We start from the raw sequence: 27,923 nt of genomic DNA on the forward strand, positions 1-27,923 counted from the left end.
TAATGGCGGCGCACGTCCACCTCTGGGAGGGAAGGCAGTGGATGAACGCTGCCAGGCCTCCCAGTTGTCATCAATGTACAAAGTTAATGAGTTTGCTTTCAAGTACGATAGAAATGTAAAAATGAAATGACAAAATTATTAATTCATTCACTCCCAGCCATTTTCACCGGAGCAAGGCCCTTTGCTCCCGGCCGTTTTACTGGATTTTGACTGATTTTGCAAAGCCCACAGAAAATTCTGTTCTATTGCTATATAAACATGGAAACCACCAAAAGAAAGATTAGACTTTCTTCTTTCAGCAACAAAAAAGGTTAATATCTTTTTCCATTCTTTAGAAATCAGCTTTAGAAAATAGCTTAGTTTGAGCAATTTTCCAATTTCTAATGAAAAAACGGAGAAATTGAACTTTTTGTGAAAGCATACATTTCCAACATAACTTTGACTTTAAAACAGCTAGTTTTTGCTTTAGTTACATCCCAAACATCTGAATAATGTTGTCCTTTTACAAAATAAGATAAACAACGAGACAAATAGAGCTGATAGCAAAGTAACAATTTATTTACACATAACTAACTGAAAGATGACGCTGTTCCGGCCACGGCAGCCGATTAAACTTTTCCCTCATCACCGCCCATCTCATAAAGATGAATTTTTTTGAGTCTCTGCGGGCTCTGCTCGCGAGCAGCACGGACTCAAAGGCATCGTCCGCTGCACTAGTGGTCCCGGTCGTTCTGCTCCGTCGTCCAGCGCCTGGCATCCCGGGCGTGCTAACAGTTGTTCTGCTCGATCGTCCGCCACCTGGCATCCATTCGGTCGTCTTCCACCGGCGCCCCAGCTGTGCGGCTTGGCCGTTCATTGTCGTTGAATCGGGTTGCGGGTCTTACCAAATGCACTACTGCCCTCCAGTGGCCAGTTTTATTGCTTTAAAATGGATTTTCAGCTTTGTGCTTTGGAGCTAAATTGAATCAGAACCCTTTTTGAAAAAAAAAACAACAACAAAAAAAACGTAAAAGAAGTATAAATACGTCTTTGGGACACTGAAACAATGAAAAATAGAACATATACGTTTTTGGGAGCAAATGAGTTAAGAGTCTCCCATTTACTACATAAAAATGACCTTTTCTCAATGTTCACAATATTCTTAATGAACAATATTGTCATTTTACGACAAACCTTTTTCCCCCTTAAATGAAAAGGGAAGTTCAAGATTTTTGACATCAGGCTTAATCTTTGAGTTCGCGAGGGTTTAATTAGTCGGTGGAGTTGATTTCAACAAATTCCATGTAGTTTGTTAGTTATTCGTTAGTTTCAGGGCTCCGGAGTGGCTAAGCTAGCGCTAGTCAATCGGACCATCTTAGCATGCCCCCCCCCCCCCCCCCAAAAAAAAAAACAATACATGCACACATGAAAAATCAATAGTGTTGGCTATGTTTTCAGGGTAAAGTTATTAAAACTTACCATTGCATGTCAATAATTGCAGCATGAACAGCATCATTTCTAATCCAGGAGCTCTGCAGGGGAGCAGGGCGGAGTGATATTACATTGTTTTTTTTCACAGCTGATTTTTTTTTATGTCGTAGTCAGCAGTAAGTAACCAGTTTATATTGTTCCTCATTCTTCATAGGGAATTTGTGGAAACTTTCCATTGCCCATTTCTTCAGTCTGTTTCCACAGCCTCTAAATGCACATTTCGCCATCTTGCTGGCCATCAGTTAACTGCATTCGAGGAAGGAGGGAAGTCAGAGTTTCCAACCTCCAATCTGGAAAATATCATTGGAAGGCAGGTTTGCTGGAGGTCAAAATGTGTTTTGATGGCCAAAATTTAAAAAATCACTTGTCGCTATCAGGCTTCTTTGCTGTTTACGTTCGTTTGGAACGCTTTAAGGTCACAACTGGTACCCTCCGAGCAGGATAAATCAAACTTCCCACCTTCCTCGAATGCAGCGTGAGTGTCCGAACTCCGAAGCACTCCTCTCTTTTGTAGTCGTGTTAAACATATTAAAAAAATAGTCCTGCATAATGAAATGAATTACAGCAGGTTGGTGTGACATTGTTTTGGCCGCATGGCTGTTTTGGAACTATGATTTTTTTTTTTTTTTTTTTTATTTGACTATGATGGATCTGTGCGTAGAACTTTATTGTTTTTTTATTGGCATGCTAGGCTAGGAAGGTGCATTTGACTCGCGCTAGCTTAGCCACTCCTGAGCCCTTAAACTAACAAATAAACTTACAAATGGCACAGAATTTGTTTAAATCAACCCCAACAACTAATAAAACCCCTGCTAATTATAAGATTAAGCCTAATGTTAAAAATTCTCAACTACCACTTTAAATGGAAAAAGTAAATTTTTTTTGTCCCAATTTCACAACTTTCATTGCAACTCTTGTCGTGTCATGATACGGCGCGAAGTAAAATTAGGTTGCATTCTTTTTGTCGTGCAGGTGTTGCCGCTGTGGCTATGGAGAATACGGAAGGAGGCAAGTGGATTCAAGACAATTACAAATGCTCGCACTGCATCCCTGCGGAGCTCCAGAAACAAATCGATCAAAAATATTTGGACTCCTTCAAAAGCTTCAAGAAATCATGAGTGTGGTCACAATGACTTTGACTGCATGTTCCATAACATTCCTTTCATAAAAATATTTTATTGCAGACTATTGCAACATCACCGATGTAACACGACAAAACATTTCCGAACGTTTTTAACACTTAACGGCAACAAAAGTGTACATAAAGTTATAGTTACTAAATAAAGTTTGTGTTGAAGGTTTGAAGTTTTATTATATGTTATTGACAGAAAATGAGAAAAAAAGGCAAATAAATAGTGCTTTTTCTCCCCTCTTTGAATTCAGCTTTAATGAAGCAGTCCCTCCACAATCATGTTAGCTGTCCGAATTTCCACTGACACGGTGATTCTTTGGCTTGGCGGTGGCAGTGCGAGTCTTATGTGAAAAACAGGTACTAAACATGTAAAAACATCTTTTTGTACACATGTAAACTGATCTATGCCACTGAAAAATGACATTTTGTATGTTCTACTTTAATACATTTTAAAATACTTTTATGTAATTGTCTTCACTTTTATCTAGTGCATTTTCTTTTAATTTTACTAATATATGTCCACTTTTCCCCTTGTTCAGTAGGCGGCAAACAAAAATATCAAGCATGCTCGAGTCCATCACGACAAGCCTAGATGAATAATATTTGTATATTTTCAAGAAATATTTTTGTAGTAACACTTTATTTGAACTCTGTCATAAGACCGTCATAATTATGACATGACATTGTCATGAATATTAGTGATTACTTATTACATATCCTATTACACAGTGTTGTCTTTGGCAGCCATTTTTTCATTTTTGTCTTAGTTTTTTGGACAATAATACTTACTAGTCTCAGTCATATTTTAGTCATTTCTAAATGGGTTTGTCTTTGTCTAATTTTTGTCGAAAAAAAAACTCAAGACTAATTTCGTCTTATTTTAGTTGATGCTTATTCAGAATGTTTTCATTTGTACGATTCTAAAGTTTTACCCAATAAACAAATAAATAAATAAAGGATTACAACTACAGGTATTCCCCGGGTCACAACGTACTCGACTTTATGACGCTGGAGTCTCGTTCGCCATTTTGATTCGTCTTTTTTGTTTTTTCTTAAAGTAGCACAAACAGTACCTAATTGTACCTCACAGTATCTTATTTTTTTACTTTACTTTATTGACACGAATTGTTCTGTCCTCACTAAATGTGAAGTTGTTCAGCTTGACAACCAGCAAACAAAGCAATTGTACTTTTTGAAGCTCCATACTTCCTTCACTTTTGACAATTTGTAGAGATGTAACACACATACTGCATCTACACGTCTTTGTTCAAAACGACATGCATTTTAACAATGAAACACTCGACACAAAATGATTGGTGTTCAAACGTCCATCTAGTGTGATTAATATGTAAATTTAGTGGATTAAATCAGCCTAACTTGCTTCGCTTACACTCTGCTAGCTTAAATGCTACGAATGCGTATTTACAATTCTGATAACAAATCGCTAACACGTAACTACACAAACTGTAGCTCTAAGCTTAATTACACATTCATACACAAATATATATTAGCTAAAGTAACTTACAGCCTTACGAGGGCCAAACTAGAGCGCAGCTATCCTTTACCCATGTGAGACGTCTGAGTGCTCCTGTATGGAAGCATTATTGAATAACAGCATATCTCTCAAGTTTAACGGTTTCGGCGTAATTTGTACAAGTGAGCACTGTTTTTTAAAATGTGTACGGCGTACGTTCAAAATCTGTACATTTTTCATGCATTACGTTTTTTTCCCCTCCGTTGGGATTTTGTCACCGTTTCGGCAACGAGGAAATGTGCGTTACGATGCGTTGCTACGTTGGTTGAATGACGCGAGAAAAGTCAGCGACACAGAGAGAAGAGTGTTTGTTGTGACGCTGTAGCAAACGCGATGCTAGGCTAGGTGGCTCCAATATTTCCTGACTGTTGCCGACAGCCTACAATCTACGCCTAGATATCACATGCTTATAGAACTACATGCGAAATGTCAGACGGCGGCATTAATAAACAGCCGCCATTTGGAAGCAGTAGACTTCTCAGAAAGGCTCTGTTGTAGTGAACCTATGTAGCAAACTTACTTAACTTTTTATCTAAAATAGTCCTAAATCGGCAAAATCTTCACTTGAATCTATCTTTAAATGATGTAACGAACTACCTTTATGTCAAACTGAATTGCGAGCTGAAGTGCCATCCATGCAGTGCAGCCATCAAGACATGATAGAAATTGCCAAAAGTTTTATATACAATTTAATCAAACGATTAAAATTTTTTATCGCGTTAATCACAGCTTAAAAATTAATTAATTGTAATCAATCGCAATTAATCGCAATTCAGACCATCTATAAAATATTTTTCTGTAAATTATTGTTGGAATGGAAAGACACAAGATGGATATACACATTCAACATACTGTACATAAGTACCGAATTTGTTTATTATAACAATAAATCAACAAGATGGCATTAACATTATTAACTAGAGCTGGGAATCTTTGGGCACCTAACGATTCGATTACGATTACGATTCAGAGGCTCTGATTCGATTATAAAACGATTATTGATGCACCCCCCTCCTTTTTTTCTCTCTTTTTTTCTTTTTAATGTTTTGTACATTAGTTCCAAAATTGTTCAAAAATACTCTCAGGCTAAACCACACTACTATTTCAGTATCAAGTTAACATATAGCAATAAACAAATATACAAAAATAACATTAAATAAAAAAACTCCAGTCCCCATTCTGTATCAGCAGTTTAAACTAAATTCAATTACTTTAATGTTGTGAATCAACCGTTAAATTTGTTAAAATTGCTCCCGTTATTCCATAATTTCACTTTTGTCTACTTTCGACATGTGAAAGTTTTAAAACTATTTTAAAGATCGATTCAATTCAATACTTTACCGATTTAGGAGTATTTTAGATAAAAAAGTTAATTAGGTTTGCTTGGAAGGTTCGCTACAACAGCCTTGCAGGGAAGTGTACTGCTTTAAGATGGCGGCCGTTGATAACGCCCGCATCTAGCTTTTTGTAGATGTGCTGCTAACACTACCAAATCTATATTGCATCTAGTCCTATATAAATGATATCCACCGTAACATTATATGGATGTACTTTGAAGCAGCTTTTCGGCAGCAGTCAGGTATGTTGTTGTGTTTTTTTATCTCGTTGCATGAGTTGAGCTAGCGCCGTGAGTTGAGCATTGGCATTATCCGAGGGGCCGGGTAATGGGAAGCATAATGTTTAGTTACTCTCGCTCCGTTCCGTCCCGAAGACCGTGCGGTGCGCTGAGTGTTGTGTACTTCCGCTTTACTTCGCATATTTCAATAATCGGAATTTGGATGTTTGTGAATCGTTCTCGAATCTTCCACGGCCGAATCGTGAATAATCTAAGAATCGGAAATTTTGCACACCTCTATTATCAACATTCTATTAAAGCGATCCATGGATAGAAAGACTTGTAGTTCTTAAAAGATAAATGTTAGTACAAGTTATAGAAATTTTATTTTAAAACCTCTCAATGTTTACGTTTTAATAAAATTTGTAAAATTTTCAAACAAAAAATGAACTAGTAGCTCGCCATTGTTCAGCACCACCAATTCTCATGGTGCTGAAAACCATAAAATCCCTCTGCGCACCCAAGCGCCAGCAGAGGGCGACAAAACTCCAAAAACACAAGTAACAAGCGCACCTGACACTCAACTGTCATTTTAATCTGTTTCAGCGGGGCATGTGCGCTAATTGCGTCCAATATTTTGACGTAATTAATTTAAAAAATTAATTACCGCCCGTTAACGCGATAATTTTGACAGCCTTAATACAATTATAACAAAGGTCACCGTTAAATTTTAGTACGTAATCATGATGTAGCTGAAGATATTGTTCTTTGATTGCACCAGGTTATATGTTACAATATTACAAATAAATTCATATTATTTTAAAAATTGAGTTTTATTTTTGGTTCATATTGCACACTATTTACAACGTTGTAAGATAAGTCACCAATTTGTAAGGGCATACGTCACGATTTGTAACGGCCTCGGGTTGGCAGGTACAGCATGTAACAGTCCAGCCAAATCCAACGCAGCCACCAGAGAGCAGTGTATCCTCCACCATTAAACAAAATACAGTACTTTTGGACTTTGAATTTTTAAAGGGTTGATTCAGACATACGCGGAAATTCGGGTTACGTCGCCAGCGTAGGAACAGAACTTGTTCGTAACCCGGGGACTATTTGTATTTTGAATGAACATTGACAGACGAGCACATAGGCTACGTTCATACTACAGGTCTTAATGCACGAATCCGATTTTTTCGTGTTTTTCCGACTCGAGTGAGGCATTAACTTGACGGTCTGAACGTGACAAGTCGCATAGAACTGGACCATTTCAAATCCGATCTGGGCCACATTTTTCCAGACTGTCGCGGCGGTCTGTACTGTCCACTCTCCCAAATCAGATTTCATGCAGCAATTACGTCATCAAATAGCGAGAGAGACGCTACCGTAGCGATGCAGCTGTGCGTTATTAGCGCCTAGCTTGCAGTGAACACGGCTTTTGGGGAAGGGCTGGGCTTGACAAGTCATAAAAAATAAAAATGGGCTGAGGATAAGCCTGAGAATGCTCAGTTTTCTCTCTGCTCCAAGTGAGCAATATTTCAACATTGCCTACACGGCCGAGAGTCAGGGCAAACAGCCCGTTTGTGTGTGTGACATGCACGGACAGTGCGTGCATGCTATCGATCCATATAAACTTTTAATATAAGCCTAAACGGGGATTATTTATGTCTGTTATTTGTGTCCTCCTTTTGAAAAGCAAAATATGATATCCCTGGAATGACGGATGACGTGTGTCATTTGTTTTGATGGTTCTGCGCATGCGGGTCTTCTTGCTCAGCGCGTGTCGGACTGCGAATTAGTGCGCATACGTAATACTTGAACGGTCTCAATGGACAAAGGCAGTCTAAACGGGCACGCCAAAAAATCAGATTCGTGCATTAAGACCTGTAGTATGCACGTAGCCATATTGTCACGTCAATTTAGCGCCAACTTGGTGATCAAACACACTCAGCAGGAAAAAAGTGCCTATTTTAAATGAATTATACCCAAATGGGTGCCACAAACTGTTTTTTTTTTAAAGTTGTGCAAGAGTTTAAGAGGACGGTCGCTTTTAGCATCAACCTAATGCTAACTCGAACGTGAATGCTATGTTAACGCTAACGTTACATTTAGTGTGTGATGATCACTCAGCACAGACCTTTAAAGGCTGAAACAACATCGCATATTCTTTCTTGCCAAGATAAGAAAACAAATCTTACCGTGTGTGTTTCAACTTAAGCAAGCCTGGAGACTGGAGAGGACACTGGCGCATAACATGAGCGACACAACCACACACTGCCACGATGCAGGCTAACTACACATAAAAATGTCTCACATTGTGAACATGTCACAGAAACTCGCGCATTTTCGTCTCGTCAGACGACAACTGGAATTCGTCTCGTTATGTTTTAGTCTCCCAAGGTAAGTTTTTAGCTCATTATGGTCACGAAAAAATTATTCGTTGGCGAAATAATTTAGTTATTGACATCATTGACAAACCATAACCCAACACTACCATTAGGTTCTCTAACCCTAACACAGTTCCTAAACTCTAATCCCAACCCAAAGACATTTGAAAAAAATCTCAATATTGCATCAAACATGACATAGCGTAATTGACTAAATGACATTTTGTGATAAACCCTCATTCATATTCATGACAGGTGTTACATCATTTTGACAGTCTTATGACAAAGAGAATTTTGTTTCCCAACAACATAAAAGGAATCTCATAACGAACTAGGTACGTGTTGCAATAAAGTAATGTTTTTCAAGAGAATTTCATCAGAAAAAGTGGTGAACCATGCATGAATATGGTCCAAGTTTTAAATATACATGTGCACCCGTTTTTTTTTTTCTTTCTTTTCAAAATGTATGCCATATTTTTGCGAGAAAAATAAGCTTTTGTTGTTTAGAAAGTGTTGTATTCATCAAGAATTGAGTCTTTTCTTACTTGTCGGGTGGGGGGCACAAATATTTTTAATATTTATGTTTAATAGGTTATGTTTAATACTTACGTATGTTTTTTCCCATTAATATAATGTTATCCCAAAAGAATTCTCATTTTTACCTCTAAAAAAACCCCTCATCTTATTTTGTAAATTAGTGTTCTTTGTTCTTTTGGGGGATTTTTCACCTGTGAACCATCCATCACTTTTCTCTAACTAGTCAGAAACATTTCCTTCCTTTTGCAACTTATTCAGTACCACTGACGTCAATAGACATTCAAGAAGGAGGACGGGAAGGACTAGAGTATAGTAGGGCAGAGTGAGTGACATTTGAACTCTTTTTTGACTTTGGACTCAAAAAATATTGGACATCTATCGCTGTCAATGGCAGCCAAAGATTTTACATCAATAATAAAAGGGATGATGTAACTTGTTGTGCTACATTCATGCACGCTTGGAATTTTTCACAGAAAGTGACGGACGCATTTTTGTTGTATTATACAGTGGGTATGAAAAAGTATCTGAACCCCATTTCTGCATAAAATCACCATCAAATGTGATCTGATCTTTGTCAAAATCACTCAGATGAAAAAAACTGTCTAACTAAAACCACCAAACATTTGTAGATTTTCATATCTTAATGAGGATGGTATGCAAACAATGACAGAAGGGGGGGAAAATAAATAAGAGAACCATCTCATTTAATATTTTGTGCCCCCCCCCCCCCACCCCTTTGGCAGTAATAACTTCAACCAGGCGCTTCCTGTAGCTGCAGATCAGTCTGGCATATCGATCAGGACTAATCTTGGCCCGTTCTTCTCTATAAAACTACTATAGTTCAGTCAGATTCCTGGGATGTCTGGCATGAATAGCTAGCTGTCTTTAGGTCATTCCACAGCATCTCAATGCGGTTCAAGTCTGGACTTTGACTTGGCCACTCCAGAACATGTATTTTGTTCTTCTGAAACCATTCTGAAGTTGATTTACCTCTGTGTTTTGGATCATTGTCTTGTTGCAGTATCCATCCTCTTTTTTAGCTTCAACTGTCAGACAGACGGCCTCAGGTTTTCCTGCAAAACATCCTGATAAACTTTTGAATTCATTCTTCCATTAATGATTGCAAGTTGTCCAGGCCCTGAGGCAGCATAACACCCCCAAAAAATGATGCTCCGTCCACCATGTTTCACGGTGGGGGTGAGGTTCATGTTGGTGAGCTGTTCCATTTTTCCTCCACACATGACATTGTGTGTTACTCCCAAACAATTCAACTTTGTTTTCATCAGTCTACAATATATTTTGCCAAAACGTCTGTGGAGTGTCCAAGTGCCTTTTTGCAAACATTAAACGAGCAACAATGTTTTTTAGATAGCAGTGGCTTTCCCCATGGAGTCCTCCCATGAACACAATTCTTGGCCATGTTTTACATAGAGTTGATGTGTGCAGAGATAGACTCTGCCAGTGACTTCTGTAAGTCTTTAGCAGACACTCTAGGGTTCTTTTTACCTCTCTGAATATTCTGCGCTAAACTCTTGGCGTCATCTTTGGTGGATGGCTACTCCTTGGGAGAGAAGCAACAGTGCCAAACTCTCCATTTGTAGACAACTTCTCTGATTGTCAATTGATGAACATCCAGACTTTAAGAGATGGTTTTGTATCCTTTCCGAGCTTTATACAAATCAACCAAAGGTTGCGCGAGACATTTTCGTTGTCTGTCATTTTGACTGACAGGGTCATAAAAATCCGGTCATAATCTATTTTTACCCGTCACTTAAATTTTTAAAATGATAATGATGACATATTCAATAGTATTTAGTTTTCATTCATTTTTAATTAATATTGTAACGCTTGCTTGGCGGTGAAAAATTAGACACGGAAGTCGTGGTATTTTTAACCCTCTTTTTACTCTACTTACCGCCAACAACACCAACAAAACAACAACTCCGCCCCCAAAGAAAAAGAGGCAACTATATAGACCCCAATCACCAACGTCACACAATGATCTTGATTGTGGTTGTCAGCCCAAAATCTTCTAAATATATATTAAATGCATCTTACCAGATATAAAATGACTACTACATAGTCTGTGGTGATCGTTTGGTGCCCAGCTTTCTTGTCAAATTACAGCAGTCCATCTTGCTCTCCTCTTCGGGTCTCTCAGAATACGGTATAACTTCAAGTCTCTCCGTCGATCTTCTCTGTTACTGCAACCAACCGCCACACACGCCTTCACCATTTTGATTATTAATGTTAACGAGCAGAAAAACACGCCGTAATAGGAGGCATGTACGTAGTGGTAATGTGTAAACAAGACGAGCTGACACACAATATGGCGGCTCCAGTCAGGGGGGCGGAGTTGTGATGTCATGTGATTGGGGTCTATACACAGGCGGCAATCTAGTCCACCAATTGGATGACGCGCTGGCACACCGGGTGCACCAATAAGAACCTCGCGTTGATGTGTCAATCACGGTGCCGCCGCCAGACCCCGGTGACGCTACAATATTCTGACAGAATAGCCAACGACGTCATGCATTAAGAGAGACAATAGCTAATTAATGTGCTCACTCGCCACCCTGTGGTCTAGGGTGTGAATTGCAACCTGTCAAAATGAGTTTTTTCCGTCACCGTTTTAAAAAACCGGTCACCGACGGAAAATATTCGGTTAACGCAACCCCTGAAATCAACAATCCTTGATCACAGGTCTTCAGACAGCTCTTTTGACCGAGCCATGATGTACATCAGACAATGCTTCTCATCAAGACAATTCTTACCAGGTGTGTGTTTTATAGTGGGCAGGGCAGCTTTAAACCTCAACAGTGATTGGGCACACACTTGACTTAAACTGTTTGGTAAACATTGGTTTCCATTGCTCTTTAAGTCTCCTTAAGCAGAGGGTTCACTTACTTATTTTTTACCCTCCTTCATTGTTTGCATGCTATCCTCATTAAAATATGAAAACCTGTAAATGTTTGGGTGGTTTTAGTTAAAACAAACACTGTTTTTACATTTGTGTGATTTTGACAAAGATAGATCACATTTTATGGTGATTTTATGCAGAAATGTGAGAAATTCCTGAAGGTTCAGATACTTTTTCATACCACTGTAATTCCCAATGCACATGTGAACTCACAAGCTAGCACCGCGTGAGGAAAAAGTGTTCTCCAAGCCAGGAAAATCTGACATCTTCCCTCTCTCGGTTTCACCACAGCAGCGTCCTTTTTATCCCTTTTGCACCTTCCACTTTCCAATGCGGCATCATTGACAGCAGGCCGGTTGTTTCTTCTTCTTGGATGTGTTATATAGGTTGCTAGTATTGCTCTGGATTTCTACAAGAACAGCACAGTTGTAAAGGGCTTGTACACAGTTGACCTTATGATTGACAGTTTTTTTTTTTTTTTAAATACTTACTGATGATGTTGCCTATTTGCCTCGTTTCGCTCTTCTCCAGCTCAGCAAGGACATTTGTTTCGAACGCCAGCGATGCCACCCGGAAAAAGAACTCTTTCACGTTCTCCCCTGAAGTGCAAAGGAAAAAACTTTGTAAAATAGGTTTTTCCGAAAATATAGTAGTTTAAAGCAGTGGTCCCCAACCTTTTTTTGCACGACGGACTGGTGTGACATGGGCCTTTTTTTCACGGACCGGCAATGTGTGGCAGAAAATTACAGTAAATGTAAAATAACACGGTGGGGCTATAAACGAACATTAAGTGCAGCGAAAATGTAACTCACCATACACTGAATATACCTTTTTTAAAAGCGGTCTCTCCTAAAATTTGAAGAACTCTTCTTAAAAACACATGGCTATTCAAAAAATGTTTTTTTCTTATAATTTTTTTTAAAACAATAGTATTGAATTACCTGAACTTTTAGGGAGAAAAAAGCTTTCTAGACTTTTTTTTTAATCGGAAAAACTTCATTGAAAATAGAGAAGTCAATGCATCACAGATTACTTCTTTTTTTTTTTAAATATCTCCTCATTTTTATCTAATTATCATACAAACTAGGGCTGTCCCAAACGACTAATGTTCTCCCGATTAGTCAGCTGACTAGTCGACTAATTGTAAAAATAATCTCATCTATCTAATCTAATCTAATCTAATCTTTTTTTTTTTTTTCACTAATTTAGCAATGACATTTTTGTTGACGCTTATTAATTCACAAAAACATTTTGGAACTTTTAAATTTTTTATTAAAGTACAAATAAACACATAAATAACAATAATAAATCACAAATACATAATGAGGTCAAATGCTGATGGCACTAGTGCAAAAGAATGGAAAGTAAACAGATTCAGAACACTGACTTCGCCTTTCCAGCATAATTCAAAACAATTCTTAATAAAAAAATAAAATCTAATCTAGCATTAATATTATAGTATACTACTATATAAAATAGTATTATAATAATTACTTATTGCCAATAAGAATTTTCATAAAGGGTGCCATTTTAAAGCTATTCTTAGTGTAGAATTCGAATTATGTGGATGGGATTAACTCCAGAAATTGTTATTTATGTGACGAAAACGGCGTGCTTTTATTTATGAAATGTTCACTGGAAGTACGTTCGCTAAGCCGCTAACCATAAGCTCTGCAAAAAAAAAAGCACCTTTTAACCGCAAGTTTGCGTTTTGGAGAAGACTGCCAATATTTTATAGTAGGCTAAAGTAGGTTGCCTTTTTTTCTCATTATCCTAAAATGTGGCAATGCTAATGTTTACAATGTTAATATAGATTTGTTTCCTTATTTTGTATGTCTGAACTTTAATTCTACGGCGTGTCGATTAACAATAAACATCTGTGAAAGGAACTGGAGTCTGATATGCCATCAACATGCACGCCCTAACGTATGCACGCACACAAGCGGCGATAAACACAGCCGTGAAAATCACAGCCAACATTTTCATTTACCGTGCGATAAATGGACTCATTGGATATCGCGACAGGCTTAGCAACTTCAATAAAACATGTCGTTAGTTAGTTAGATGAACTTACGACGTTACGAATGTTTTGGCCACTCTGGTGCGCTTTTTTGGGTTTGTGCCGCTTTAGCTGCTTGCATACCGAGCGTCAACTCAACTTTCCATGCATATGGCGGAAAACACTCAGGTGACTTGAAGTTCCGCTCTGAAACCCCCAATTTAGCCAACTTTCAAAATTGTCCGATATGCATGTGTGATACATTCATTGGAAAGCTTAAAATATCTATTTTCTTGGGGAAAAAACATTTTGAACAGGGGGGAATTTAAAAAAAAAAAAAAAAATGTTTTTTAAACAGCAAAACCCTATCTGGAGGTGAGATCACGCGAGAACAGAATTACAGAAGCCATGACTTTAACGAGATATTATTACGTACTTACCTTGTTTTGATCCAAAAACTCCATGTAGCATGTATCACTGAGTGTCAAGACACAGCTGTGAATGGCCACATTTGGATTTTGGGGGGATTTTACGGGTAAAACATGGTAATATAACAAGGGTCGCAATGCAGAAATCGCAGACATCAAGGAGTGGTCGAGATTTTCTTTTTCATATATTTACCCTTTTAAACGTCCCCCCCCCCCAATTTTTTAGTTTGGATCGATTATTTATCATCTAACATATCGGAGAAAATGCGACAGTAACAAAAAAAAAAAAAAAAACAATTAAGCGATAGTTATGAGGTAGATATCCGTGACTTTTTTACAGACGCCATTTTTTCACTGTGACATAATTTGTTTAAAAGTTTAAATTATGTGAGTGAATAATTTTTTTAAGTCTTTTTTTTTTTTTTAAACAAAATAGGAGCCATCAATCAATTAATAATTCTAAGCTAAAAACGACAGACATTTTGAATAATAAATTAATTACCTTCGTTTTATGGCCGGGTTGAAACAAAAGCGGTTGCGCGACGTCTGTAAACGGGGCTTTTTAGGGTAAAACGGACAAATTAAAAATAGTTCGGGGGCTTAATGCGCCATGAATCTGCTATGGCAGTATATAGACATTAAAGATGCACCGATACCGATATTAGTATCGTCAGGGGGCGCCGATCCGGCCCGAAATGGTGGTATCGGTATCGGCGAGTACCAACAAAGACGGCGCCGATACCATTTACCGGTCCATTATTATAACATTTGACCACAGCCTTTTTCTCCTCCTGGCGCTCACTACACTCTGTCTCTGTGTTGTGTGATGACACGTGAACACCAAGCAGCTATCGCTATTGGCCTGCTCCAGACCAATGAGAGCGGGCCAATAGCCACTCCTGACCAATCAAAAGGGGGCTTTTTCATATGGACGAAAAACAAACCAGGAAATATGGCGGCGGTCGGGAAATATTTCCAAATAGAAATCCCGTCGATTAAAATCAATGGCTGCATGCAAGATTTGCGGCCTGAAAGTTTGGAGATGTGGAGTTAAATCGGCCAGTTTCAATACCTCGAACTTGATAAAACATTTGAAGACGAAACGTGAACGAACACAACGAGTTTGAGCCTGCAAGAGCAGGACTGCTATCCAGAGGAAGAAGGCCGCTGGACCGGATCAACAATCTCTGGTCAGTTCACTTCGTCTACTTTACTTTTATTGTCTTTTACTGAAAGAAATGCCGCAGTAATTTGGGAAGTGTTTCCAAAGTATTGTTGCCACCTTTCAGAAATAGAAATAAGGGACTCCCACCTCCCGAAAAAAAGGAGAGACGGGATGCTGTGGTCAATTATTATGACTTATAATTGTTAGCGTCCGCAAATGTGGAAACAAGGTTGAACCTCGAAGCAGACAACAAGCGGGGGATACATAAAAGGGTTTAATGATTGCAAACAAAAAATAACATGCGATCGCGGGACAGTAGAAATAACAAAAGGAGTCCGTGACAGCAGGTCGACGGACAAACTAAGACGATAGGCAGCGGTTACAAACGAGAGCAGCACACTAACAGAAAAACCCAATGCAGGGGCATAACAAGCAAATGTAGCGAGATTATTGTGCCAGATGTCAAATAGCGATCAGCAAGGCAAATATCTCGGCAGCCTTCTCTGAGATCACCCATGCTTAAATGCTGCGTTGACGAGCCTGCATTGGATTCAAGTGCCACGCCCCCACGCCCAGCAACAAAACACAATCTAACCAGCAGCAGAATGTGACAATAATTTCATGAAAGTTGCACTGTTTGGACTTTGAGAGGTTTAAAAAAGTTTATTCAGTTCATTCAGAGTTTATTATTATGAATTTAATTTTACTTTCTTACTGTTGGGCTAGTATTATACATGTTTTATTAATTTCACAAATTTAGCACTATTTTGGCCTTTGAGAGCCAAAGGTTTATTCAACTATTGTCTACTAGGGTTTAGTGTACTTTTTCCTATTTTGCAAAGGTAAGCAAAAGCCTGACAAAGCCTTGATAGCAATGATTTCACATCCAATTATGTAGCTCTTTGGGGGAAAAAAAATAAATAAATAAGAAAAAAAAAAAAATATATATATATATATATATATATATATATATATACAGTGATACCTCAGCTCACGAACATAATTGGTTCCCAGAAAGTGTGTGTAAGGCGAAAAGTTCGTCTTCCGAACATTTATTTCCCATAAGAAACCATTAAAATGAGAATAATCCGTTCCCAGGTCCCCATAAAACATAATTTTCTACTATATAAGCCTTAAAACTACACAAAAATATACCTTATTTTATGTATAATAAATGTGCTATTGTATTATAATTAAAGAAATAAACTGTACTGTATAATAAAGTCGTTTTATTTACCTTTGTGATGGTAGTTGATGGCTTGATGGAATGGAGTGGGAGGAGGAGGGAGTGAGGGAGTTACTGTTTGGAAGGAGAGTGTTACCGGCAAAGTGCGCAGTTAGCGTAGACTCCACTGCTGTGCCCCCCACATGCTTTTGGTTGTTATTAAAAGTGCCCACAAAAAAGCCATCCGACGCCTCTGGGTGTTTGTATGCACGCCGCCACCTTTCTGGAGAGGAAATCGGGCGAACCGAAGACAACCGACGACAACGAGCCAACGTGACTCGCCGGTCCACTTCTCACTACGGTGGGAAGCTGAAAGCACCGCCAATTACCAGTCGAGGGCGAATTGGTAACACGAGTCACCTTCCATAAGGACTGTAGGTAACTCTTTTTCGGTCCCATAATAGCAAAAGTACACTCAATATGGTCCAAAATGTCTATCAAACACAAATCACGTCCGCACTCAACGAAAGTGAGGGGACGAACTGGGACGCCGTGAGCGTGCGTCAGCTTCTCGTGGCGCTTTTCGACCGCGTGAATTGGTTCGTCCGCCGAAAACTAGTTCGTCAGCAGAGACTATATGCTCGCGAATTTAATGTTGTTGAGGCGAAAAGTTCGTGAGCTTAAGCGTTCGTGAGCTGAGGTATCACTGTATATATATATATATATATATATATATACATATATATATACATATATATATAATCGGGGTGGTATCGGTATGGTATCGGTATCGGCCGATACTGCACAGCCAGGTATCGGTATCGGGGCCAAAAAATGGTATCGGTGCAACACTAATAGACATATTGTTCTATCAAACACAACAGTTGTTTTAGCTTAAAATACAGCAGTTTCTTTTAAAGAGGAGTGCAAGAGCAGAAACTGCTTTTTCAGTCTTGTCTGTGTTTTCCGCCATTTAGATTTTTCAACCCTTCATTAACCGTCGACGGGATGTTGTGCTCGTCGACGCAATTACGTCATCGACTACGTCGACTAGTCGGGACAGCGCTAATAATAGCGTTTTTGAATATTTTCACGCTTGGTTACCTGTCAGAGATGAGAGCGCCCAGTACTCTGCTCGCATCTCCTGCGCCACCTGAAGGGCATCCTGTTCAATCTTCAAGTACTGAGCAGGTGACTGCACAAAAACAGTAAAATGATCATAATTCTGTTCAAACTAGCATCTATTCGATTTTTTTGGGGAAGCATAAGTAATGCTGCCAAACAGAGCTCATAAAGTCAAAGTAAAATAAAAAGAGTTGCAAGGCTTGCTAAAAGAGTAGCAGACGTACACTCTTATCTTTCTTGGTGCCGACAAGAAACAGCTGAACTGCTGTGGGGTCGTTCTCTCTCAGGGCATCTTCAAGCCATTGCCTGAAGAAAAAAAAAACACAACAACTTACTAATACTGTACATACATTCTAACTAGTGATGAACCTAACAAATGGACCTATCGCAAAACCACGCTCCCAAATTGCAAAAGTCCATTACCTAGACGTAGAGTTACAGAACATAGGGTACAGTGGGGCAATTAAGTATTTAGTCAACCAATTGTGCAAGTTCTCCTACTTGAAAAGATAAGAGAGGCCTGTAATTGTTAACATGGGTAAACCTCAACCATGACAGACAGAATGTGGAGAAAAAAAAGACCATCCCATTGTTTGATTTTTAAAGAATTTATTTCCAAATTAGAGTGGAAAATAAGTATTTGGTCACCTAAAAACAAGCAGGATTTCTGGCTGTCAAAGAGGTCTAACTTCTTCTTCCGAGGTCTAATGAGGTTCCATTCGTTACCTGTATTAATGGCAACTGTTTTAACTCATTATCGGTATAAAAGACACCCGTCCACAACCTCAGTCAGTCACACTCCAAACTCCACTATGGCCAAGACCAAAGAGCTGTCGAAGGACACCAGAGACAAAATTGTAGACCTGCACCAGGCTGGGAAGACTGAATCTGCAATAGGTAAACGCTTGGTGTAAAGAAATCAACTGTGGGAGCAATTATTAAAAAATGGAAGACATACAAGACCTCTGATAATCTCCCTTGATCTGGGGCTCCACGCAAGATCTCACCTTGTGGCGTCAAAATGATTACAAGAATGGTGAGCAAAAATCCCAGAACCACACGGGGGGACCTAGTGAATGACCTGCAGAGAGCTGGGACCATAGTAACAAAGGCTACTATCAGTAACACAATGCGCCGCCAGGGACTCAAATCCAGCACTGCCAGACGCTGAAGAAAGTACACGTCCAGGCCCCTTGGAGATGCTGGTACCAATGTTGTTTATAAAAATGCTACGTCATTTGAAAGAGTCAGAGATTTGTTGATACACTCAAAAGCTGCACCAACAAATCAGCCCCTGACATAAATTAGAAAAAACTTTAGGATCAAACGGTATTTCAACATGCCTAAAAGACAGACAAATGAGTCAGAAAAGCAACAATGACAACAAGGAATGTTTTGGACAACTAAATATGGTAAGCTAAATAGGCGGCCGTGCCAATTTTTTTTTTTGTTTTACAAGTTAGACCTGTTGAGAAACTAATTGCTGACTGTAAGTCCCACCTGTGGTTATGTTGACAATTGCCCGTGCTGTGCAGAGTATAGCCTAAATAAGTCTAAATTGTTGTCATAACATTGATACCATGGATATAATGCTTTTAATTTTTTTATGATTGTTTTGCTGGTACTATGATTCCATCTCTGAAATTGAGGCTTATAAGTCCCACAGCAAGTGGCAAGTGGGCATCTGCATGTTGTTACAGCACCATTTCTGCTTATATTCCGGGACCTGTGTCCGTCTCGTCATCTCTGCGCTGTCATATGTACTTTGTGTTCCGGCACCTTTTGATTTACAAATTAAGCACTGGGTCCATTGTCACTATTCTGAACCAACCAAACTAACTTGGAGTATAAATTAAACATGTTACCTGGTGTGCTCCAAAGACGCCACATCAGTAACATCAAACACGATGATCACGACTGGAAGAAAAAGCAGAGTGACATCCATTGCAGTTTTGCAAACGCGTACCAACAACTGGTGCCAGAAAATACGGAGTTGAACTGAAATGACAAAAACTTGTTCCTGAGGTTGCACTATCAGATAAATCCCAAAAAGTATAATTACCATAAATGAATCAATAAAATTATTTAGAATGGGGGCAAAGTATTATTTTGAGGTTCTTAACTCCAGTCAACTGAAATTTTGTATAGTATTTAACGACAACCATTGAGAACGATAGACGTCTAATTCATTTAAACTAGAACTGCCAGCTTCTTCCTTTCAAAATGGAATGAACGTCTAGCGCTGCCAATTTTGGAGTGACAGGTAGACATGTGCCGGTTTTCAAGGTATACCGTGGTATGAAAACTTAACGGTTTCAAGACCACAAATATTTTCCATCATACCGTCTCTAAGGTATTAGCTATTTTTTATGTCCCAAAATTGCAGAGAGAAATTTCTCGCTTGCAGCTGCAAGGCTCAACACTCAACAACCGGTTGTTACTCAGTGTCAGTGATTCAGCTGTGCTACAGTATGGCGGGAGGAGGTGAAACTCCTGAACTTTTTACCCCATCAAAGAAAACGAAATCGCTAGTATGGGAAAACTTCGGCTATAGAAAAGTTACAGATGGCCGCGGGTTACAGGAGGAGGGCCAACCGACATGTAAAACATGTTTGCGGAGAATGGCTGCCGAAGAGGCAATACCTCTAATACGATTTCGTACTTTTACAAAATAAAGGTTAGTAAACACTGTCATGAATGTTTCCCACCAGCTACGAGAGTTAACACTAGCATGTTTAATGTGTCCAGCAGTGGTAAAACGTGTTTTTTTTTCTCTTTGGCAACTGTCTGTGTTGAGAAAGACAGTGTGTGTATAGTGTAAACATGATACGAGTCATACATACGTTCTCTTTATGGAAAATTATTTTTGTTCCGATAGTAATAATGTTGAGCTGGGGCTGTGGTGGACTGCATTTATTTTCATTTTATTTAGAATACTTTGTTTTGTTTTTAAATTTATTTTAACTTAACGTTAGATTATACTTATGTCCCAATTCTAATGCTAATATATTTTGAAAAATAAAAATCCTGTTCAATGGAAAAAAGTTGTTTTTTTTTAAACCTAGATATCGCAAAGCAACACATTTTAGAGCTGTAATTGCAATACCCTGATACCATAAAACCATGATATTTTTGCTTAAGGTTAACATACCATCAGAATCTCATACCTGCACATGCCTACAAGCTGTATAGATAACCCCACCCTTCACTCACCTTGCGCTCCTCTGTAATACGTTGAAGCGATACACTTGAATCTCTCCTGACCTGCCGTATCCCACCTGAAATATCCAGTCAAAAAAAAAAAAAACGCAAACTCACAGTGGATTCACACATGTTCTGTTATGTACCGTATTTTTCGGAATACAAGTCGCACTTGAGTATAAGTCGCACCAGCCATAAAAGGCCCAACGACGGGGGAAAAAACATACAGTGGGGCAAATAAGTATTTGGTCAACCACCAAGTTCTCCTACTTGAAAAGATTAGCGAGGCCTGTAATTGTCAACATGGGTAAACCTCAACCATGAGAGACAGAATGTGGAAAAAAACAGAAAATCCCATTGTTTGATTTTTAAAGAATTTATTTCCAAATTAGAGTGGAAAATAAGTATTTGGTCACCTACAAACAAGCAAGATTTCTGGCTGTCAAAGAGGTCTAACTTCTTCTAACGAGGCTCCACTCGGTATAAAAGACACCTGTCCACAACTTCAGTCAGTCACACTCCAAAATCCACTATGGCCAAGACCAAAGAGCTGTCAAAGGACACCAGAGACAAAATTGTAGACCTGCACCAGGCTGGGAAGACTGAATCTGCAATAGGTAAAACGCTTGGTGTAAAGAAATCAACTGTGGGAGCAATTATTAGAAAATGGAAGACATACAAGACCACTGATAATCTCTCTCAGTCTGGGGCTCCATGCAAGATCTCACCCCGTGGCGTCAAAATGATAACAAGAACGGTGAGCAAAAATCCCACACGGGGGGACCTAGTGAATGACCTACAGAGAGCTGGGACCACAGTAACAAAGGCTACAATCAGTAACACAATGCGCCGCCAGGGACTCAAATCCTGCACTGCCAGATGTGTTCCCTGCTGAAGCCAGTACACGTCCAGGTCCGTCTGCGGTTTGCTAGAGAGCATTTGGATGATCCAGAAGAAGACTGGGAGAATGTGTTATGGTCAGATGAAACTAAAACAGAACTATTTGGTAGAAACACAGGTTCTCGTGTTTGGGGGAGAAAGAATACTCAATTGAATCCGAAGAACACCATACCCACTGTGAAGCATGGGGGTGGAAACATCATGCTTTGGGGCTGATTTTCTGCAAAGGGACCAGGACGACTGATCTGTGTAAAGGAAAGAATGAATGGGGCCATGTATAGAGAGATTTTGAGTGAAAATCTCCTTCCATCAGCAAGGGCATTAGAGATGAGACGTGGCTGGGTCTTTCAGCATGACAATGATCCCAAACACACAGCCAGGGCAACAAAGGAGTGGCTTCGTAAGAAGCATTTCAAGGTCCTGGAGTGGCCTAGCCAGTCTCCAGATCTCAACCCCATAGAAAATCTGTGGAGGGAGTTGAAAGTCTGTGTTGCCCACTTGAAAGTCCGTGTTGCCCAACGACAGCCCCAAAACATCAATGCTCTAGAGGAGCTCTGCGTGGAGGAATGGGCCAAAATACCAGCAACAGTGTGTGAAAAGCTTGTGAAGAGTTACAGAAAACGTTTGGCCTCCGTTATTGCCAACAAAGGGTACATAATGTATTGAGATGAACTTTTGGTATTGACCAAATACTTATTTTCCACCTTGATTTGCAAATAAATTCTTTAAAAAATCAAACAATGTGATTTTCTGAGGTTTTTTTTTCCACATTTTGTCTCTCATGGTTGAGGTTTACCCATGTTGACAATTACAGGCCTCTGTAATATTTTCAATTGGGAGAACTTGCACAATTGGTGGTTGACTAAATACTTATTTGGCCCACTGTATATAAGTCACACCGGAGTATAAGTTGCTTTTCTGTGGGGAAATTTACTTGATAAAATCCAACACATAGAACAGATATGTCATCTTGAAAGGCATTTTAAAATAAAAATACAATAGAGAACAACATGCTGAATAAGTGTACAGTATGATAATGTTACATGGTGCACGAACAATCAAATGCGAACGTGGCCGGTATGTTAATTTAACATAGCTATTGAGAGTTATTCAGATAACTATAGCATAAAGGACATGATAACAAGTTTACCAAACCATCAGTGCCACACCAAAACACCAAAAATAACACGTGAAATGATATAATAATGTGTTGATAATTTCACACATAAGTCGCTCCTGAGTATAAGTCGCACCCCCAGCCAAACAATGAAAAAAACTGCGACTTATAGTCTGAAAAATACGGTATATCACAAGAAAAAAACTTACAGCTGCAAGCTAAAAGGAACGCCGAGCACCTCGAAGCGCTCCATCTCGAAGTCCACGCCGATGGTGGCCTTGTAATTCTTGTCAAAAATGTCCTTGCAAAACCTTAACGAGAAATGAGTAACAAATAAATAGAAACGAGTAACAATCTTAACATGTGTCCATCAAATCTAACCTGTTAATTAGACAGGTTTTGCCCACAGCTAAGTCGCCAACTACGATAACCTTGGAGATTTTAAACCTGCGGAAAGCAAGACAAGATACATCAAGCAGTGAACGCCTCATAGTCACATCATGTTACACTTTTTTGTTGAACACACCCGACTGTGCCAGTGCGCTGCTCCTGGCATGCAGCTTTCACTTTGGGGTTGAAGTCGCTTTCGACATGGAGCGCGGCATCCTTGCGGAAGCACTACAGCAAAATATATGGGTTAAGGGTTAGAGTTAGGGTAGTGGGCAGGGGCAGATCCAACAGGGTGGCATGGAGGGTGGCTGCCACTATAAAAGATAGGCTGTCCACCCCAACCAGCACCGATGAAAACTTAAATTTGACATTTACCGCCATCGATTAAGTAGTGGTGTCAGTGAAGGTCCTTGTGATAATAATAATAGAAAAAGTATATATACAGTGGGGAGAACAAGTATTTGATACACTGCCAATGGGTTTCCCCATTGGCAGTGTATCAAATACTTGTTTTCCCCACTGTAATATACAGTATATAGTATGAGTACATATTATAGTATAAGTGTAGATAGTATATGGCGGAAAACACAAGACTGAAAAAGCAGTTTCTGCTGTTGCACTCCTCTTTAAAAGAAACTGCTGTATTTTAAGCTAAAACAACTGTTGTGTTTGATAGAACAATATGTCTATATGCTGCCATAGCAGATTCATGGTGCATTAAGCTCCCGGACTATTTTGAATTTGCCCGTTTTACCCTGAAAACCCCCATTTACAGACGTCGTGCAACCGCTTTTGTTTCAACTCAGCCATAAAACGAAGGTAATCAATTAAATTTACTATTCAAAATGTCTGTCATTTTTAGCTTAGAATCATTAATTGATGGCTAATATTTCGTTAAAAAAAAAAAAAAACGACTTTAAAAAATTATTCACTCGCATAATTTACACTTTTAAACAAATTACATGACAATGAAAAAAAATGGTGTCTGTAAAAAAGTCACGGATATTTACCTCGTAACTATCGCTTGACTGTATTTTTTTTGTTCCTGTCACATTTTTACGTTATGTTAGATGATAAATAATCGATCCAAACCAAGAAAAATAGGAAAAAAGCGTTTAAAAAGGTAAATATATGAAAAAGAAAATCTCGACCACGCCTTGATGTCTGCGATTTCTGCATCGCGACCCTTGTTATATTACCATGTTTCACCCATAAAATTCCGAATAAATCCAGCTGTGGCCATTCACAGTTGTGTCTTGACACTCAGTGATACATGCTACATGGAGTTTTTGGCTCGAAACAAGGTGAGTACGTGATAATATCTCGATAAAGTCATGGCGTCTGTGATTCTGCTCTCGCGTGCTCTCACCTCCAGATAGGGTTCTGCTGTTTATATATTTTTTTAAAAATGCCCTCCTGTTCAAACAAATTTTTTCATCCCCCGGAAAATTGAGATTTTAAGCTTTACAAGGATGTATCACACATGCATATCGGACAATTTTGAAAGTTGGCCAAATTGGGGGTCTCACAGCGGAACTTCAAGTCAGCTGAGTGTTTTCCGCCATATATAATAGGGGTGTGTCGAAAGCAAAATTCTTGTCCGAAATCGAAAACCAAATATTGGAAACACTTGGCCGAAAAAAAGGCTGAATAATACACTTCGCATACAATTCATTATTTATTTATTTATTTTTATTTTATTTTTTGTTAACTGATCTGCAGCTACAGGAGGCGCCTGGTTGAAGTTAATGCTGCCAAAGGGGGGTGGCACAAAATATTAAATGTGATGGTTCACTTACTTATTTTTCCCCCTTCTGTCGTTGCCTACTATCCTCATTAAAATATGAAAACCTATAACTGTTGGGGTGGTTTTAGTTAAAGCAGGCAGTTTTTTCATCTGCGTGGTTTTGACAAAGATCAGATCACATTTGATGGTGATTTTATGCACAAATGTGAGAAATTCCAAAAGGTTCAGATACTTTTTCATGCCACTGTATACAAATCTGCCGTATGTTGACACAAGGGGTGTAACAATTAATAATGTATTGTAATTAGGGCTGTTCCGATCATGTTTTTTTGCTTTGATCGTTTTAGTTTGAGTATCTGCCGATCCCGATATTTCCCGATCCGATTGCTTTTTTTTGGCTCCTGATTCAATTCCAATCATTCCCGATAATTTTTCCCGATCATATACATTTTGGCAATGCATTAAGAAAAAAATGAATAAAACTCGGACGAATATATACATTCAACATACAGTACATAAGTACTGTATTTGTTTATTATGACAATAAATCCCCAAGATGGCATTTATATTATTAACATTCTGTCTGTGAGAGGGATCCACGGATAGAAAGACTTGTAATTCTTAAAGGATAAATGTGACTTTGTATATTGTGACTAAATATTGCCATCTAGCGTATTTGTTGAGCTTTCAGTAAATTATACTGTAGCCATGCCCAAATGCATGATGGGAAGTGCAACCATGACTGTGCGTAGTGCTACCAATTGATATATCTTCTCTGCGTTGGGAAATAACCTAGGGTGTTAAGAAAAAGATCAAATACTACCTTGCTTCCCCACATTGCTTCCCACGATATTACTAATCGTAGGGAGAAGGATTGTAAGGCTTTAACCAATTTTAAAAAAGGCTCCAAAGGCTGCCAAAATTCACTCTACACATTAATACGCTGCCTTTTAGCGCTCTATATAGGTAAAACGGCGCCATTACAGATTGAGCGCGACAATGCGTGAATGGGTCGTGCAGCGCATGCATTAATTGCGTTAAACATTTTAACGTGATAAATTTTTTTTAAAAATTAATTACCGTCGTTATCGGGATAAATTTGATAACCCTACCTAAAGACTCTGGATGAGTGTAACATATTATGTCTGTAACGTTAAATACAATTAGAAAACTATTTAATTAAAAAATATAAATATTAAAAAAAAGGCATGTCCGATATTTTTTTGCTGATTCCGATACTTTGAAAATGACGTGATCGGACCCGATCGATCGGCGACATCTCTAATTGTAATATCGTAATTCTATGAAAATGCAAAATTATTTTATTTTCAGGATGCCGTTTTGTAGAGAAAAAAAAATGTTTTATTAACAAAATTGTCATACCCATCAAAACTGATTTGTATTTTTTATTGGTTTGGTACATTGGAACAGAGTGTATAAAATGTCTTCAACATTTTGTATTAAATCGAATGAAGGCCTTTGAATTGAATTGTCACAGAATATCATATCATTGTCCAAAGAATCCCACCAACCTCCAGAAGTTCTTGCCCCCTTCTCGACACCCCATACTTTTATAGATCTGCCCCTGTTAGTGATGGTATTAATTTGGACCCGTTTTGACACATAACAAAAGGTAAATAATTTAAAAGTTACATTTTAATGTAATTTTTGCAGAGTTAAAGTGGTGTTGATTAAGTGTTTTACGTGAGGGAGCTGCGGGATGACGCGGTCCTTGCGAACAGGTGGGAACACACTCATGGCTGAACCTCGTGTCGACATCAAGCCTGTTGGTGAAAATTGATTTACTGCAGAGGGATGTTAAGTACATTATAAGAACAAAATATCAAAACCCCCAAAACTATAGTATTTTAGTTTCATTAAAATAAATGATAAAGACACAGACTCATCAAATTTAAAAACCTAAACAAATATATGAAAAGAAACATTGCAAATTATCTTACTGTATAAAATAGTTCAAACTAAAATCTAAAAAATAAATGCTACCACTAAAATGACCAACAATCAATCCTCATTAACCCTTTATAGGTGAAGTGGCTAATTTAGGTATTATAAAAAATAAATAAATAAATAAATAAACTTAAATTAGGCCCAAAAAGACTTTTAAAAACGCTCTGAAAATTAACCTAAATTGAAATATTTAGTTTGGCAAAAAATCAAACACATGGACTGGAGCTGTGCCTGTTGCCATGGTGACGCTAACAGACCAGCAACCGGTCGCCTTGTTTAAAACTTTGCCCATTCGCCAACCCAAAAACCCCAAGTCTCAAAATAATACACAACTTTCCAATCCTTGGGTCAGAATAGTGTCAAATTGTTCGATAGTGACTTTATTTTTATAAAAACAATGTGTGTGGTCTTCCTCGAGGGCTCTTGGAAAAGAATGCTGGGTGGGGAAAAAATGACCCACGTTGTGTAAAATAAACAAAAAGCACGAAAAAAAAAACCTTTTTTTTTTAACAATCACAAAAAGCACGGCAGGAGCAGACGACTTAAACCGGTTTATCAGTTACTTTTAATCCTATTGTTCGGAAAACGTGATAAAGGCTTCTTTTTTACGCAAATTACTAGGTTACAACTAATGTCTTTTAAAGGTAACATCGTAACAGTTGCCGTACAACACATATCACAATCGCAGTTTTAAGAGCTTAAACTAGTATATTTACGTTTTTAAGCACTTTGGGGAGAAAAAAGGAGTAAAAACTCTGAGTCAGGGAAAAAAAGACGATACCTTTAGCAAGACGAGAGAGGGTGGTCTCCCCTTTTATCCACCCTTTTCTTCACTTGAAAAGCCTAATGCTCTTTAATGCAAGGCCAACACGGTATCGCTCATAGCAGAAGTGATGAATTATGGATCTTATTGCCGAACGTTAGCCAAGTAAACCGAGGACAAAAAACAGAAGCAACAGAGAAAAGCAGCAAACGGCCACCAGAGAGTCAAGACATTTCTCTTCAGCACAGTGCGACCCCTGCTGGATGGGTTGAGAAGCTACGGGAAGTATGCCGGATGTGATTTAACAATGAATGTTATGTCTTTCGATATCTTCTATTTAAAGGGGCTTGATGTGTGAAGTTTACGGCGCAAGTAACTGGCGGCCATCTTGCATCGGAGAACTTCGATAGCGGGCGTTGT

The 27,923-nt window shown here is 38.7% G+C and overlaps 2 protein-coding genes across 3 annotated transcripts in view; one reads left to right on the plus strand and one right to left on the minus strand.

The window, feature by feature from the left end:
• Nucleotides 1-2,839, plus strand: part of LOC130911204 (adenine phosphoribosyltransferase-like) — a 45,539-nt gene extending 42,700 nt beyond the window's left edge. The window contains exon 7 of the mRNA XM_057829013.1: nt 2,443-2,839. Coding sequence (XP_057684996.1) covers nt 2,443-2,588 — 146 coding nt within the window. The 3' untranslated portion in view covers nt 2,589-2,839. The remainder of the gene's footprint in view (nt 1-2,442) is intronic.
• On the minus strand, nt 660-27,755 carry LOC130911203 (ras-related protein Rab-34-like). 2 transcript variants are annotated; one of them, XR_009061991.1, is made up of 12 exons: nt 27,522-27,755; nt 26,477-26,556; nt 23,162-23,253; nt 23,017-23,082; nt 22,845-22,946; nt 20,631-20,695; nt 19,283-19,334; nt 17,642-17,723; nt 17,397-17,487; nt 12,027-12,134; nt 11,749-11,944; nt 660-973 (listed from the first exon to the last, which is right to left on the minus strand). XR_009061991.1 is itself a non-coding variant. In XM_057829012.1 (11 exons), exons 2-11 carry the CDS (start codon nt 26,549-26,551, stop codon nt 11,874-11,876), a joined length of 804 nt encoding a protein of 267 aa, XP_057684995.1. In that variant the 5' UTR covers nt 26,552-26,556; nt 27,522-27,755; the 3' UTR covers nt 2,594-11,873. The 2 variants fall into 2 exon arrangements, 1 of the variants encoding a protein (XP_057684995.1); XM_057829012.1 differs by lacking the exon at nt 660-973 and having other exon boundaries at nt 2,594-11,944.
• Between the last annotated feature and the right edge of the window lie 168 nt (nt 27,756-27,923).

This window comes from Corythoichthys intestinalis, unplaced genomic scaffold (genome assembly GCF_030265065.1).
Source record: "Corythoichthys intestinalis isolate RoL2023-P3 unplaced genomic scaffold, ASM3026506v1 HiC_scaffold_23, whole genome shotgun sequence".
Classification (NCBI taxonomy): domain Eukaryota; kingdom Metazoa; phylum Chordata; class Actinopteri; order Syngnathiformes; family Syngnathidae; genus Corythoichthys; species Corythoichthys intestinalis.